At 40.0% G+C, this 14,002-nt stretch overlaps 1 protein-coding gene across 5 annotated transcripts in view; it reads left to right on the top strand.

The window, feature by feature from the left end:
• AVL9 (AVL9 cell migration associated) overlaps window positions 1-14,002 on the top strand; it is a 96,292-nt gene that overhangs the window by 10,718 nt on the left and 71,572 nt on the right. For all 5 annotated transcript variants that reach the window (XR_002174519.3, XR_002174518.3, XM_019925857.3 and 2 more), the window contains exons 2-4: window positions 7,949-8,069; window positions 10,252-10,337; window positions 12,950-13,021. Coding sequence is in view for 3 of the 5 variants with exons in the window: in XM_019925857.3 (XP_019781416.1) it covers window positions 7,949-8,069; window positions 10,252-10,337; window positions 12,950-13,021 (279 nt within the window). In the remaining 2 variants the exon portion in view is untranslated. The remainder of the gene's footprint in view (window positions 1-7,948; window positions 8,070-10,251; window positions 10,338-12,949; window positions 13,022-14,002) is intronic.

Raw genomic sequence — 14,002 nt, forward strand, 5'->3', positions numbered from 1 at the left:
GCCTTGGTGCCTAAAATGTTTTGACTGTTAAGAAAACAAGTACCCTGTGCTTCTGATAAAGGAGGTAAAATCCCTGAGGTACTTAGGAAGGGAGCGGAGAGGTGGAGCAGTTGCTTCAGAATTTCAGGAAGCCCTCTCCTTCCCTTAGTAAGCCCTGTTGTAGCCATATCTGTGAGGTCCAAGGATGTGTTTAATTTGTGTGCTGTTCAGCATTGTGGCTTTTATGGTTCTCTTGACAGTGGAGTGGATTGTTAGTGAGCAGAGGATATTTTTGAAGTACCCAAAGTCCACACCAGGACACTATGTTAATTGTTTTGTTTTTGTAGTTTTTCATTGTTGTGTTTTCAGTCTTTTGCTTCTGTAGACAAAGTAGATGGAATCTGATTAGAGCACCCCAGTTTGACTTGTGAACTGTGGAAAGGGGTTGTAATTTTTACCATTCCTGGAGGATAAACATACGTCACAGGACTTACCTAGTGGCGCAGTGGTTGGGAGTCCACCTGCCAATGCAGGGGACACGGGTTCAAGCCCTAGTCCGGGAAGATCCCACATGCCGCAGAGCAACTAAGCCCAAGAGCCACAACTACTGAAGTCCACGCACCGAGAGCCCGTGCTCTGCAGCAAGAGAAGCCACCACACTGAGAAGCCTGCACACCACAACAAAGAGCAGCCCCTGCTCTCCACAACTAGAGGAAGCCAATGCACAGCAACGAAGACCCAAAGCAGCCAAAAATTAAAAAAAAAAAAAAAATATATATATGTCACCATTTCTTACATAGTTCATTTAGCATTAAGAAAAATTGCCTTTTATTCCTTGTGATTAGAGCATCTTTATTCCGCTTTCCCTTCTTAGCAATCAGCCATTGTCTTCTTTTTCCCTCCTCTTATCTTCTTTTGTAGTTATGTAAATTATTACTACTAATTGAGATCAAAATAGATTTTACCATATGAGTGTTGGTTGACATAAAAAGAGAGCTACTTAGGGCTTCCCTGGTGGCACAGTGGTTGAGAGTCCGCCTGCCGATGTAGGAGACACGGGTTCGTGCCCCGGTCCTGGAAGATCCCACATGCCGCGGAGCGACTGGGCCCATGAGCCGTGGCGCTGAGCCTGCGCGTCCGGAGCCTGTGCTCCGCAACAGGAGAGGCCACAACAGTGAGAGGCCCGCGTACCGCGAAAAAAAAAAAAAGAGAGAGAGAGCTACTTAAAATTTGTGTGAGTTAATCATAGGGGAACATTTGATGTATCTGTTATATATTATCTGTGCTAATGCCCTCCCAGATACCATCTTTGCTCCCCAAATTTAACTTAGATTTGGGGCTGTGAAAATAGTAACCTTACTGGATGATCATCATTCTAAATGTTGCTTATCTCTGAAGGTTTACTTTGGGTTTTGTCAGTGATTTTTCATATATACTGAGGGCTATCCTGTACAGTATGCAGACCCTGCACAGCACAGCCGCAGGGAGAGAGAGCCCTTCTTGTAAACTGCAGTGTTGGTGGTTTCCCTTAGAGTTGGACAGTGAGGCAGCCTACTATACCTACCTTTACTTTCTGTGGTACTGCTTAGTTTTATTGGCATTATTGTTTAAATTGTGTTTTGATTCAACTGAGTATTATGTAAGACTCTCAGGTAACCTCCAAGAGAATTCCTCTTAAACCTATGTGCCGTGAATTGTGTGTCTGTCTGGATTATTTTGGACGTATTGAAAAGGGGCATAGAGAGTGTTGAGTCTGTATTCAAAATATGAAGAATGTACAACTTAAGGTTTATAAATCCCATTAATTGGGAGGTAACAGATTCATTGTTATTTTGTTTTTCCCCACACACTGACCGGATATCCTACAATTCAGTTCTATTCTACGCTACGTGTCTACCCCTCAGGTTCTAAAATTTCCTAGAACAACTTGTAAAACTCAGGAAAACACTGCTTACCTTTACTGGTTTATTAAAGGCTACTACTCTGGAATAGCCAAATGGAAGAGATTCATAGGACAAAAAGTATGTGGGAAGGGATATGCAACTTCCATGCCGTCCCTGGGCACAGCATCCTCCCAGCACCTCAGTGTCTTTACCAACTGGGAAGCTCTCTGAACCTCATCATCTGGGGATTTTATGGAGGTTTTATTACATAAGCATAACGTATTAAATCATTAGCCATTGGTGATTGAACGCAATCTCTAGCCCCTCTCCCCTCCCCAGAGGTTTAGGGGTGGCGCTGAAAGTTCCTAGCTTCTAATCAAGGCTTGATGGTTCTGGTGACCAGGCCCCATCCTGGAGCCATTTAGCCCTTGCCCACCGAGAGTCCCCTCATTAGCATGAACCTAGGTATGGTTGAAAGCATCTTATTATGAATAACAAAGGCTGCTCCTATCTCTTAGGAAATTCCAAGGGTTTTAGGAGCTTTGGGTCAGGACCAGGGACAAAGACCGAATAAAAATCTATTTTTTTTTATTACATCACATTTAACTGTACCGAATAGCTTATAATAATTTAAAAAAACTTAAAATGTTCAACAATAAAGGATTGATTAAATAATGAAACAACACCATATAGCCATAGAAATTGCTGTATGTGTGTAGACGCAAAAAGGAGTTTGTGTGGACTATTGTAAATTTGATTAGCAAGTTTAGCAGTCTCCAAATGCAAGGATTTGTTTGTAGCAAATAAACTAGCAGAAGAATTCTAGAAAGTTGCCAACACAATATAGGCAGTGTACAATTTATGAAAAGGTTGTGTCCCAAAATTTAGCTGTTTGAAATTCTGAATACATTTTGCTGAAGAATCAATGTTACGAGTATTCTGGATGCAAGTCAGTCTAAAGCCGCCTTATTTTACCCAACGGAATTCTTCAAACATATGTAGTATCTACACTTATATTTATAACAATTTTATGAGTTGATTGCATTTTAAGTTCAAACTAGAGTCACTCAAAACAGATCTTCCTTTAATAGAATCAGGATCATATATTGAACATAACATAGCATCAGATATTAGACTCTGGCCTTTGGTAATTTGATAACTAAATCTTCCGAAAAGGAAATAGATCTCTCCATGTCCCTTTGCCTCCAAAAGGATAGGATGGAAATACTTCCTTCAGAAGTTAGGAACTGCTTGTGGTTATCATTTGCTTTTTTTAAAATTATTCTAAAAGCAGTCATTTAGGGACTTCCCTGGCAGTCCAGTGGTTAAGATTTCTCAGGGACTGCAGGTTGGCTCCATTCCTGGTCCGAGCTAAGATCCCACATGCCTCATGGCCAAAAAACCAAAACATAAAACAGAAGCAATATTGTAACAAATTCAATAAAGACTTTAAAAATTGTCCACGTCAAAAAAAAATTTTTTTTTTTAAGCAATCATTTAGGGACTTCCCTGGTGGCACAGTGGTTAAGAATCCACCTGCCAATGCAGGGGACACAGGTTCGATTCCTGGCCTGGGAAGATCCCACATGCTGCAGAGCAACTAAGCCACCACAACTACTGAAGCCCGTGCACGGCAAGGAAGAGTAGCCTCTGCTCACCACAGCTAGAGAAAGCCCGCGCACAGCAACGAAGACCCAGCACAGCCAAAAGTAAATTAATTAATTTTTAAAAAGCAGTCATTTAAAAATAAATACCAATTTACTTAAAAGTAAATGATAATATCTTCAACTTATTGTCAAATGGTTTAGAAAGTATTTGTATACACGTGCAACACAAAGCACATATGGCAAAAAAAATAGCAGTTTGTGAATATAGATGAAAGTTACAAGATTTTTGAATTCTAAATTTTCTGTAAGTTTGAAATTAAAAAAAAAAAGATGGAAAAAATTAACAGGAATATTCCTTTAGCTCTAATCCCCAACTCTTTTCACCTCTCCAGAGATAAAAACCTCTATTAAAGGTTTTTTCAAGCATGTTTTTTAATCCATTTACAAAGATGTATAATTGTTAGCATAAATGGAATCACAGTATAAGTAGGATTATACTATATTTACTGATATCCTGCTTGCTTCTTAAATTTAACAGTATGTATTAATTTTCTATTGCTTCTGTTACCACAAACAACACACTTAAAACAACACAAATTTATTAGCGTTCTGGAAGTCAGACATGGGTTTCACTAGGCTAAAATCAGGGTGTTGGCAGCTCTGCGTTTCTTCAGGATGCTCTAAGGGAGAATCAGTTTTCTTGCCTTTTCCAGCTTCTAGAGGTCGCCTGCATTCCTTAGCTCATGGTCCCTTCCTCCATCTTCAAAGCATCTTGAAGCATAGCATCTTCAAATATCTCTGACTCTGTCTCTTCTGCCTCTCTCTTATAAGGACCCTTGTGATTACATTGGGACCGCCTGGATAATCCCCATCTGGAGATAATCTTATGTGCAATGTCCTTTTGCATTGTAAGGTAACATTGACAGATTCTAGGGATTAGGAGATGGACACGTCTGGAGGGCTCTTATTTTACCTACTATATAGTATACCATACCTATCTTGCTTTATCAATATATGATAAATCTGTGATTCTTTTACAGCTGGATAGAACTGATGTAAAATTTATTTGACCAATCTTCTGATGAATATTTAGGTTTCCGATTTTTATGCTTCAATAAGTCATGTTTCTGTGAGTGTTTTTGTACTTATCTGTGTGAATATCTGTGTATTCGTGGGATAAATTTCTAAAACTGAAATTTCTGAGTCAGTGTATTGTTGATTTGATAATACTGCCAAATAGTCATCCAAACTGCTGTACCAATTTACAGTCCCACAGCCAAGCCCCATACTCTTGTCAACACAAAATATGAATAATCTTTTTCATGTTTTTAAATATATGAGTAAAAACTTTATTGTTTCAAATTGCATTTCCATGTTTAAATAAGAGATTGAGGGACTTCCCTGGTGGTCCAGTGGGTAAGACTCCACGCTCCCAATGCAGGGGGCCTGGGTTTGAGCCCTGATTGAGGAACTAGATCCCACACGCATGCTGCAACTAAGAGTTCACATGCTGCAACTAAGAAGTCCGCATGCCCCAATGAAGATCCCACCTGCTGCAACTAAGACCTGGCGCAGCCAAAATAAATAAATAAATATTAAATGAGAGGTTGAGTGTTGTCATACTACTTTATTTTGGCATTTTCTAGATTAAACTTGTCAAATGAATACAAAAAAAAAAAACCACACAACATGAGAGTTGTGAGTTAAGTTTTATTTGGGGCAAAATGAGGACTATAGCCCAGGAGATAGCCTCTCAGAAACCTCTGAGGAACTGCTCTGAAGAAGTAGCAGGAGAGGTTAGTATACCTGTGATTTTTTGTTTTATGGAGATTTTGTTTGTTTATTTATGGCTGCACTGGGTCTTCATTGCGGCGTGTGGGCTCAGTAGTTGTGGCACACAGGCTTAGTTGCCCCTCGACATGTGGGATCTTAGTTCCCCAACCAGGGATCGAACCTGCATTGCCTGCATTGGAAGGTAGATTCTTTTTTTTAAGGAAATACCCTAAATCTATTATTATTATTATTTTATTTATTTATTTTACTTTTGGCTGCGTTGGGTCCTCGTTGCTGTCCACGGGCTTTCTCTAGTTGCGGCGAGCAGGCTTCTCATTGCGGTGGCCTCTCCCTGCAGAGTATGGGCTCTAGGTGCACAGGCCTCAGCAGTTGTGGCACACGGGCTCCAGAGTGCAGGCTCAGTAGTTGTGGCGCACGGGCTTAGTTGCTCTGCGGCATGTGGGATCCTCCCGGACCAGGGCTCGAACCCGTGTCCCCTGCATTGGCAGGCAGATTCCTAACCACTGCGCCACCGGGGAAGCCCTGAAGGCAAATACTTAACCGCTGTAGCACCATGGAAGTCCCAGTATACGTGTGAGTTGGTGAAGGGGATGTGTGCAATCAAGCACACATTTTGGCAGAGGGTTGCTGCTAGTCACGAGGAGCAGATGTCTCCGTTAATGATTTTAGTGCTTTTCTAGATATGAGAAGATGCAAGAAATTGGGCTCAAATCTTCTGAAAAGATCTAACTCTCTGAAGGCCCGTTCTGCCAGTTTTTCCCAGAGCACAGAGTGCCTCATTCCTGATCTCCTCCCTGAACTCCTTTCAGGGTGTGTTGAAGGTCAGTGACTGCAGTGGCTAGTGACCTAATCCTTGTAGAGGCAAATTGCAAGTGATAAGTTTTAGTTGGCAAACTTTTTGGATCCTAGAGAGCAACATACTTCATGAAGTATTTGTGAGAATTTGAGTCCATTATGTTTATATTTATTTAGAAGCATGTTTATTCCATACTAAATACTTTTAAATACTGTACATAAAAATTAGTGGTTTTCCAAAAGAAATTATTTTGTGATAATTACCAGTACTTCTTAGGTGTTATATATTGGACTTTAGTGTTTACATAAAATACAATAATTTTCTTGTTTCTTTTTTTTTTTTCCCTTGTTAAAGTAAGAATTCTGAGTTGGGAATTTTTTTTAGCTCTGTAACTACCAGCTTCATAGCATCGGCTTTGAATTTATGTCTTTCCCTCTGTGGCACACCTTGCCTTCCCTTACACTTTTAAGATTAGCCAATATAAAACTGGTATCATGGAGAAGACACAGAGAAATGTGAAATGTAGCTTGAGATTATTTATGCCCAGCCTTCAGTTAATTGATGTTAAGTAACTAATCCTTTCAAACTGAAATGTTGATTGCTTCTGGAGGTGGACGCAGGGAAATTTAAACATTTTCAATATAGAACTAGATCACCTGTTAAAAATAATCATTATTAAAGTCCTTTTATAATCGGCTCTCATGTGACTAGTGGCACCTTGATTACCTTGAGATGTGGGGAAATGAGCCATCATGTCTTTCCACATTAAAGATGGAATCTAAAAGTGATTCTTACCCCTATGTTTTTCCAACTTCAGTGTATTTATTACTAATGCAGTGCAAATTCCTGCTTAAATATACTTTGAAAGAAAATTAAACATAAGACACTTAGAACTTACGTCAGTATGATAACCCAAGTCCTCAGCATTTAATTCTGCCTTCCTCTCCAAAAGTCTCATTGAAATAACAACAAAAGAAACCCCATAAGCAAAGGGAAAATGTTAGTAAACCTAGGGAATGCCAGAAACCGTGGGCTTATACTAAAAACTTTGTTATTTCTACAAGACAAACAGTATTAGAGAGACTTCATTGATCACTTCTCAGTCTTGGGAAAAAAATAACCTAAAGTGGTGGTTAATGCCCATTCACCTCCCTAACAACCCATCGAAACCATAGACTCAAAGCTTCAAGTATTGGGAGCAAGGGAGCCAACTGATGGGAAGCAAATCTAGAACTTGGCCCAACTTCTTAGGCTCCTTTGTTGGATCTCTCCTACTCAGTTCAGGAGGATATTGGTTTTTCTCAGGGCTCCATGTCTTCAGTTACCGTCTATTTGATAACAGCTCCCACATGTACATCTCCAATCCAGTCACCACCACCACTACCCACTACCCTTGTGCACATCAAAGTTAAACTCCTTTAAATAAAAAAGGGGAAAAAGGCTTACTAATTTTTTTTTCCTCATTTTTTTCTTTCTTTTTTTCTAGGGTTTTTTCCTTAAGCTTTATGTATCTATTTATGGCTGTGTTGGGTCTTCATTGCTGCTCACGCACTTTCTCTAGTTGTGGCGAGCAGGGGCTACTCTTCGTTGTGGTGCAGGGCTTCTCATTGCAGTGGCTCCTCTTGTTGCAGAGCACGGGCTCTAGGCGCGCAGGCTTCAGTAGTTGCAGCACGCGGGCTCAGTAGTTGTGGCACACGGGCTTAGTTGCTCCGTGGCTTTCCTCCCTTTTTCTTTTTCCTCTTCTATACCATAGGTTTGCTGAAAATGGCATCAAGAAGTGTGGCTTATCCTTAGTTCTGTCATTCAGAATTTGAAAGCATTTTTGTCTGCCAGGATATAATGCTGCCTTTGATCATCAACCTGTTGGCTAACATTCCTTACCATTTTAGGTTGAATTCTCTTACCCGCCCCTGATTCCAGGAGATGGACATGACAGTCACACTCTACCTGAAGAATGGAAGTATTTGCCATTCCTTGCCTTACCAGATGGCGCACACAACTACCAAGAAGGTATGTAAACAGACAGTGGAGCAATCAGTAGGTGGCTTTTTAAAAAATTTGCCACGAGTCTGAGTACTTTGGTAATGAAAGACCTTTGGCCTATTGTGACTATTCATAAAATATTTAAATGCTTCTTTGGAGATGACTAGCTAGTCATATACTAGAGGATCTGCAGAGAAGTGCCAGGCTTATATTGGTAATGGTTGGTGGACACTGGCCACTCCTTTGCCAAGAGCTCCGGCCAAAGTAAGTAATTAGCCATATTAGGACATCTGCTACTGGTAGCACTTTCTGCATTTAAACTTCAGACTCCTCTCAGAGACAAACTAAGGAGCTTTACCTGCACCAGCTGCAGATTGATTGGAGCTCTAGCTTCGTCCTCTAGTGCCCACCTGAAAACAGCTGGGATTGCTTCTCCACCTCTGGAGCACTGCCATCACAGTGCTCTGCTTAAAAGTTGGCTTGCATGCGTGGGGAGCATGTTAACACCCTCAAGGAAAGCAATGCTGTGAAGTTAGTACTGAGTCTCCTATCACCGTATAGATGAGTGCTTTGAATGGCTTAATGAAGAAATAAATATACTATACTTTATCATGGTATTAGAGGCTCTACCGAGACACAAGATTAAACTTGGTTTGGCTACTTATTTTTCTAATATTTACTAATTTTTGTATGAAATGAAGCAAATATTACTCTGCAGTTTAACATAAAATTAATTTTTAAAATTTATATTTATTTATTTTTGCTGCATTGGGTCCTCGTTGTCGTGCACAGGCTTTTTCTAGTTGCAGAGGGAGGGGGCTACTCTTCCTTGCGGTGCGTGGGCTTCTCGTTGCCCTGGCTTCTCTTGTTGCAGAGCGTGGGCTTCAGTAGTTGTGGCTTACGGGCTCTGGAGCGCAGGCTCAGTAAACGTAGCGCACAGCTTTAGTTGCTCCACGGCATGTGGGATTTTCCCAGACAAGGACTCGATCACGTGTCCCGTGCATTGGCAGGTAGATTCTTAACCACTGTGCCACAGGGAAGTCTCTAACATAAAATTAAAATGCTGTACTTTTAACCTCACAAGACTTCTTTTTTAAACCTTTTTATCATGAAAGCTTTTAAACATACAGAAAAGTTGGAAGAATAGTAAATATTCCACAAACTTTCTTTATATATGTGTACAGTTTTGCCTATACTATTTGAAAGTCAGTTGCAAACATCATGACACTTTAAATACTTCAGCCTGCATCTTGTAAAAATAAGATCATTCCCCGGGATGACGTTCGATTCTTTTACCACAGCTAAGAGATTCAACAGTAACTCCATAATACCATCTCATATCTAATCTATGTTCAAATTTCCCCAATTGTCCCAAGAATTTCTTGGATCTATTCAAAATTTATGTGTTGCCTTTGGTCTGTATGATTCTTTTTTTATATATATATAAATTTATTTATTTATTTATGTTTTTGGCTGCATTGGGTCTTCGTTGCTGCATGCGGGCTTTCTCTAGTTGCGGCGAGCAGGGTCTACTCTTCGTTGCGGTGTGCGGGCTTCTCATTGCGGTGGCTTCTCCTGTTGCAGAGCATAGGCTCTAGGCGCGCGGGCTCAGTAGTTATGGCTCACGGGCTCTAGAGCTCAGGCTCAGTAGTTGTGGCACACGGCCTTAGTTGCTCCGCGGCATGTGGGATCTTCCTGGACCAGGGCTCAAACCCGTGTCCCCTGCATTGGTAGGTGGTTTCTGAACCACTGCACCACCAAGGAAGTCCCTAAGGATAAACTTTTTTTTTGTTTCTTCTTTTTGGCCACACGGCTTATGGGATCTTAGTTCCCGACCAGGGGTAGAACCCAGGCCCTTAGCAGTGAGAGTGCAGAGTCTTAACCACTGGACCATCAGAGAATTCCCTGTATGATTCTTTACTTTCTTTTTCTCTGGAATAATCCTGTATAATAAAGTATTTTCTGAGAAAAATGATTGTAGTCTCAATTCGACCTGTTATGATTCAGCCTCTTGGGCTTTTTGTCATGCGTGTACACTGGAAGGCAGTGAGAGGAATTCTAAGAAACCAGTGGTTGTGATGCTAGAAATAAGTCTGACATGTGTTACTTCATCGTTTTTGTTTAAGTGACTGCATTATAATAACGTCAAAGTTCATTATTAATATGGGTAGTCCACTTTGGTATTTACCTTTTTCTGTATATCTCTTAGATACTGTGTTTTTTCACTTGCCACCCAGAAATGGAAATGGAGCCACTGTATATGGTATCTCTTGCTATCGACAAATTGAAGCCAAGGTACAGTTAAAATGAATAACACCAAAAAACACTAAAAAATTGTTTAATTGTTGGCCACTTAAGATGTAGAATTTGGAGAAATACATAATCTTTATGTTTCATGTGGTACCTGTGATACTGTTTTAAAGTTTTATAAACCATGTAGCTGTATTCTCTATAGTACCAGTTTAATTCACATGAATGTTTTTCTAAGTTGACATTGGCGACTAATTATATTGTATAATATTTTGTACATTGTTTTTAGATATTGATACCAAAATTATCCATTTGTCTTCAAAATACTGTATGTCAATTTCATGGTGTCCTTGAGTTTTCTATTTCTAGTGTTTGGTACGTAACTTTAAAAAATGGAATGGTAATGAGTGTGATATTTTTTTTAAGGAACATTCTAGAAGTAATGGAAAGTACTTATAGTAGCTGCAAACTACTTGCAAGTTATCTTAATTATATATAACTAAGATTTTGATCATTCTTAAACTTACCTTCCCGCTTAATGCCTAACTTACTATAATATCTCTAATTAATAAATTTAAATAAATCAAGATGGGTAGCTTCCCCTTTCCTGGTTTGCTTCTGTGCAGCACCGTTCTTTTTGTGGTGGGGATACCCTTTCTGAGTAAAGATCTCTTTCCTCTTATGAAATGATTAATACTCTGAAGTAGTGAGCCTTTTCAACCTCGGCTTCACTGTTGGAATCACCTGGTGAGCTTTAGATACTTGGGATGACTAGGTCCCAACCCCAGAGATTCTGATTTAACGTTCTGGGCATCAGGAGTATTAAAAGTTCCCCAGGTGATTCTAATATGTAGGCAAGACTATGAACCGCTGCTCTAAAACAATGGTTTTTAACCAGAACTACATGGAGACTCTTTTTTTTTTTTTTTTTTTGGCCAAGAGATTTTTTTTTTTTTTGGCCACAGCATGCGGGATCTTAGTTCCCTGACCAGGGATCGAAGCTGTGCCTCCTGCAGTGGAAGCACGGAGTCCCAACCACTGGACGGCCAGGGAAGCCCCAGAGACTTTTTTTTTTTAATTTAAGTATACTTGCCAGGCCTTTCCTTCTACAGACTGAAGTAGAATCTCTGGTAGTAGATCCTAGGCAATTACAAAGTTTTAAAAGCTTCCTCAGGTGGGTAATTAACTTAGTAAGTCTTTAAAAATTTTCTTTCAGCTTTTATAATGAACGTTTCAAACATGCAGATAAATTAAAAGAATTGCACAATAAACACCTGTATACCCACCATCTACATTCAACAGTTGTTAATGTTCTACCACATTTGCTCTGTGTGTGTGTGTGTGTGTGTGTTTCCCTCAGGCATTTAAAAGTAAACTGCACGAATAAATCCCAGCATACCCAAAGTAGTTAACTACTGTGAAATAACCCTCCATGCGCAGGGCCTGGAACATAGGACACACCCAGTAAATGTTTGTGGTTCAAATGAATAACTGAGTTTAAAGATAAAGAAACCTGCGAATAATTACGCATTTGATTTCTTCATGTACCTTACATCTTATTAGATGAGATGAATTGAGCTGCTGCCCTTTCTTGGAAATCTGTTCCTTTCACTACCTCTTATCCCTTGTAAATTGTATAACCACTAGTAAAATTATTCCTCTGATGCTGTTGTCATTAACAACAGTTCTCATGCTCTACATAGACAGCCTTTAAGTGGCATTTCATACTGCGTGTCTCCGACACCTCCTGAGTCTGACCCACTCCAGAGTATATTGGGGTTGCCCATTCCTCCAGGTTGTTCTCACCTCATATGATAACCAGACAGATAAAGCAGATATCAGAGAGCCCTAGAGCCTAGGAGAAAGCCTTTCCTTTCCTTTTGAACAAAGCTGAGACCCGATGGATGAATCCAATCAAGGTAAACAGGTAGAAACAGATTGAGGAAAGGCTCTACTCTTGATGTAATCTAATGACGAATCATCAGTCCTCAGGCAGTTGAAGACACTGAGACCCCATGGGCCTCAGGACAGATCCAAGGAGACGTCAGGCAGTACACTGGGGGGGAAGAGTCATTCTTACTGCCCTCACAGCCTTACCTGAGGTTGATCAAGTCCTGTTTCCTACTAGCAGAGAACTGCAGATATCTCATGTAGTCATCTTCAGAATCACCAAGGCTTGAGTTACGGCTCAGGGCTGGGCTACAATACAATACAGGTGTGCCAGGGTAGACTCCAGTAACGTAGAATAACCAGCTTAACAAAACTGCTGACAATTCTTCCATCTCTGGAGAAACAAGCTGTTAAACTGTCCCTTTCTCACCAGAAACATTAATCTCCGAAAGGGGTGTCCATTTTAAAACCAGAACCAGGGATGACTGATTTGCATTATGGATGTGGCAATTTACACATCAAGTAATCTCCTCCAGACTGAATTCCCTGAGAGTAGAGATTGTCTCTCACTGTTATGTTCCCATTGCCCGCCAGATTCTGGCAGAGTGCTCTGGCTGACACTTATTCATTCAATAAATTGAGATTCTCAATAAGTGCTTTTAATTAAGTGTAAGATACTTTTTCTGATTGCTGTGTTATATTGAAAAATAATTATTTTTAAATATGTCCATGAAATGTTTTTAATAATGACTATTTGTTTATAATAGGCATTGAAGGTACGGCAAGCAGATATCACCAGAGAGACCGTTCAGAAAAGTGTCTGTGTTCTAAGCAAGCTGGTAAGAGACCAAGTAACCTGTTAATGTTAAACACTCATGGCAGCTTTTTATTTGATGATAAAGCATTATTAGAATGAGGAGAGGTTTATGAAAACAGTGATATATTAAAATTAGAGGCTTATTGTTGATGCTCTTGCATCTCCTCTTTGCCTTTCAGCAGGTTCACTCTCATTTCCCCTCTGCCCAAAACTACTTAAGAGGGAGGAAATCTAATAGATCAGTTTTGGGGAAGGAGGTTGATACATGAGCAAAATGAGGCATCTGATATATTTAATTTATCCAGCTTTGTTTTGTTCTCGAGACTGTAGATAAGTAATATTTTACTAAAATTCAAAGTATCGTAATTACTCAGATTTTATTGATGATACAAAAGTGCATGGCTCTTTGCAGTGAAAAATTGTATCCCTAGCTTGCTCTTTAAAAACTGAAAATGTGTGGGCTTCCCTGGTGGCGCAGTGGTTGAGAGTCCGCCTGCCGAGGCAGGGGACACGGGTTCATGCCCCGGTCCAGGAAGATCCCACATGCCATGGAGCGGCTGGGCCCGTGAGCCATGGCCACTGAGCCTGCGCCTGCGGAGCCTGTGCTCCGCAACCAGAGAGGCCACAACAGTGAGAGGCCTGCATACCGCAAAAAAAAAACACAAAAAACTGAAAATGTTTGAGGAAAGGAAATGACATAATGAATTGTACTATAACAACACTTTAAAATTGTTTCTTCTCTGTACAGGTTGATCAGATGCAAGTTTATAATCATTTTAACTTTTTAGTTTTCAAAAGAAAATATATAGCATTTCTTATTTTTCATAGCTGTCTCTATTAAATCATTTGTGATGTCCCATTTGTATTATTAATGGGTTAATAACACCTTTACCAGTAACACCAGATGCCTAGTTCTACATGTAAAATATAGTCCCCCCACTTCTGTTTGTGGGAAAAAATATCTAGATATCTATCATATTAATTATCTTAGATCTATATGATT

This window comes from Tursiops truncatus, chromosome 9, assembly GCF_011762595.2.
Source record: "Tursiops truncatus isolate mTurTru1 chromosome 9, mTurTru1.mat.Y, whole genome shotgun sequence".
NCBI lineage: Eukaryota > Metazoa > Chordata > Mammalia > Artiodactyla > Delphinidae > Tursiops > Tursiops truncatus.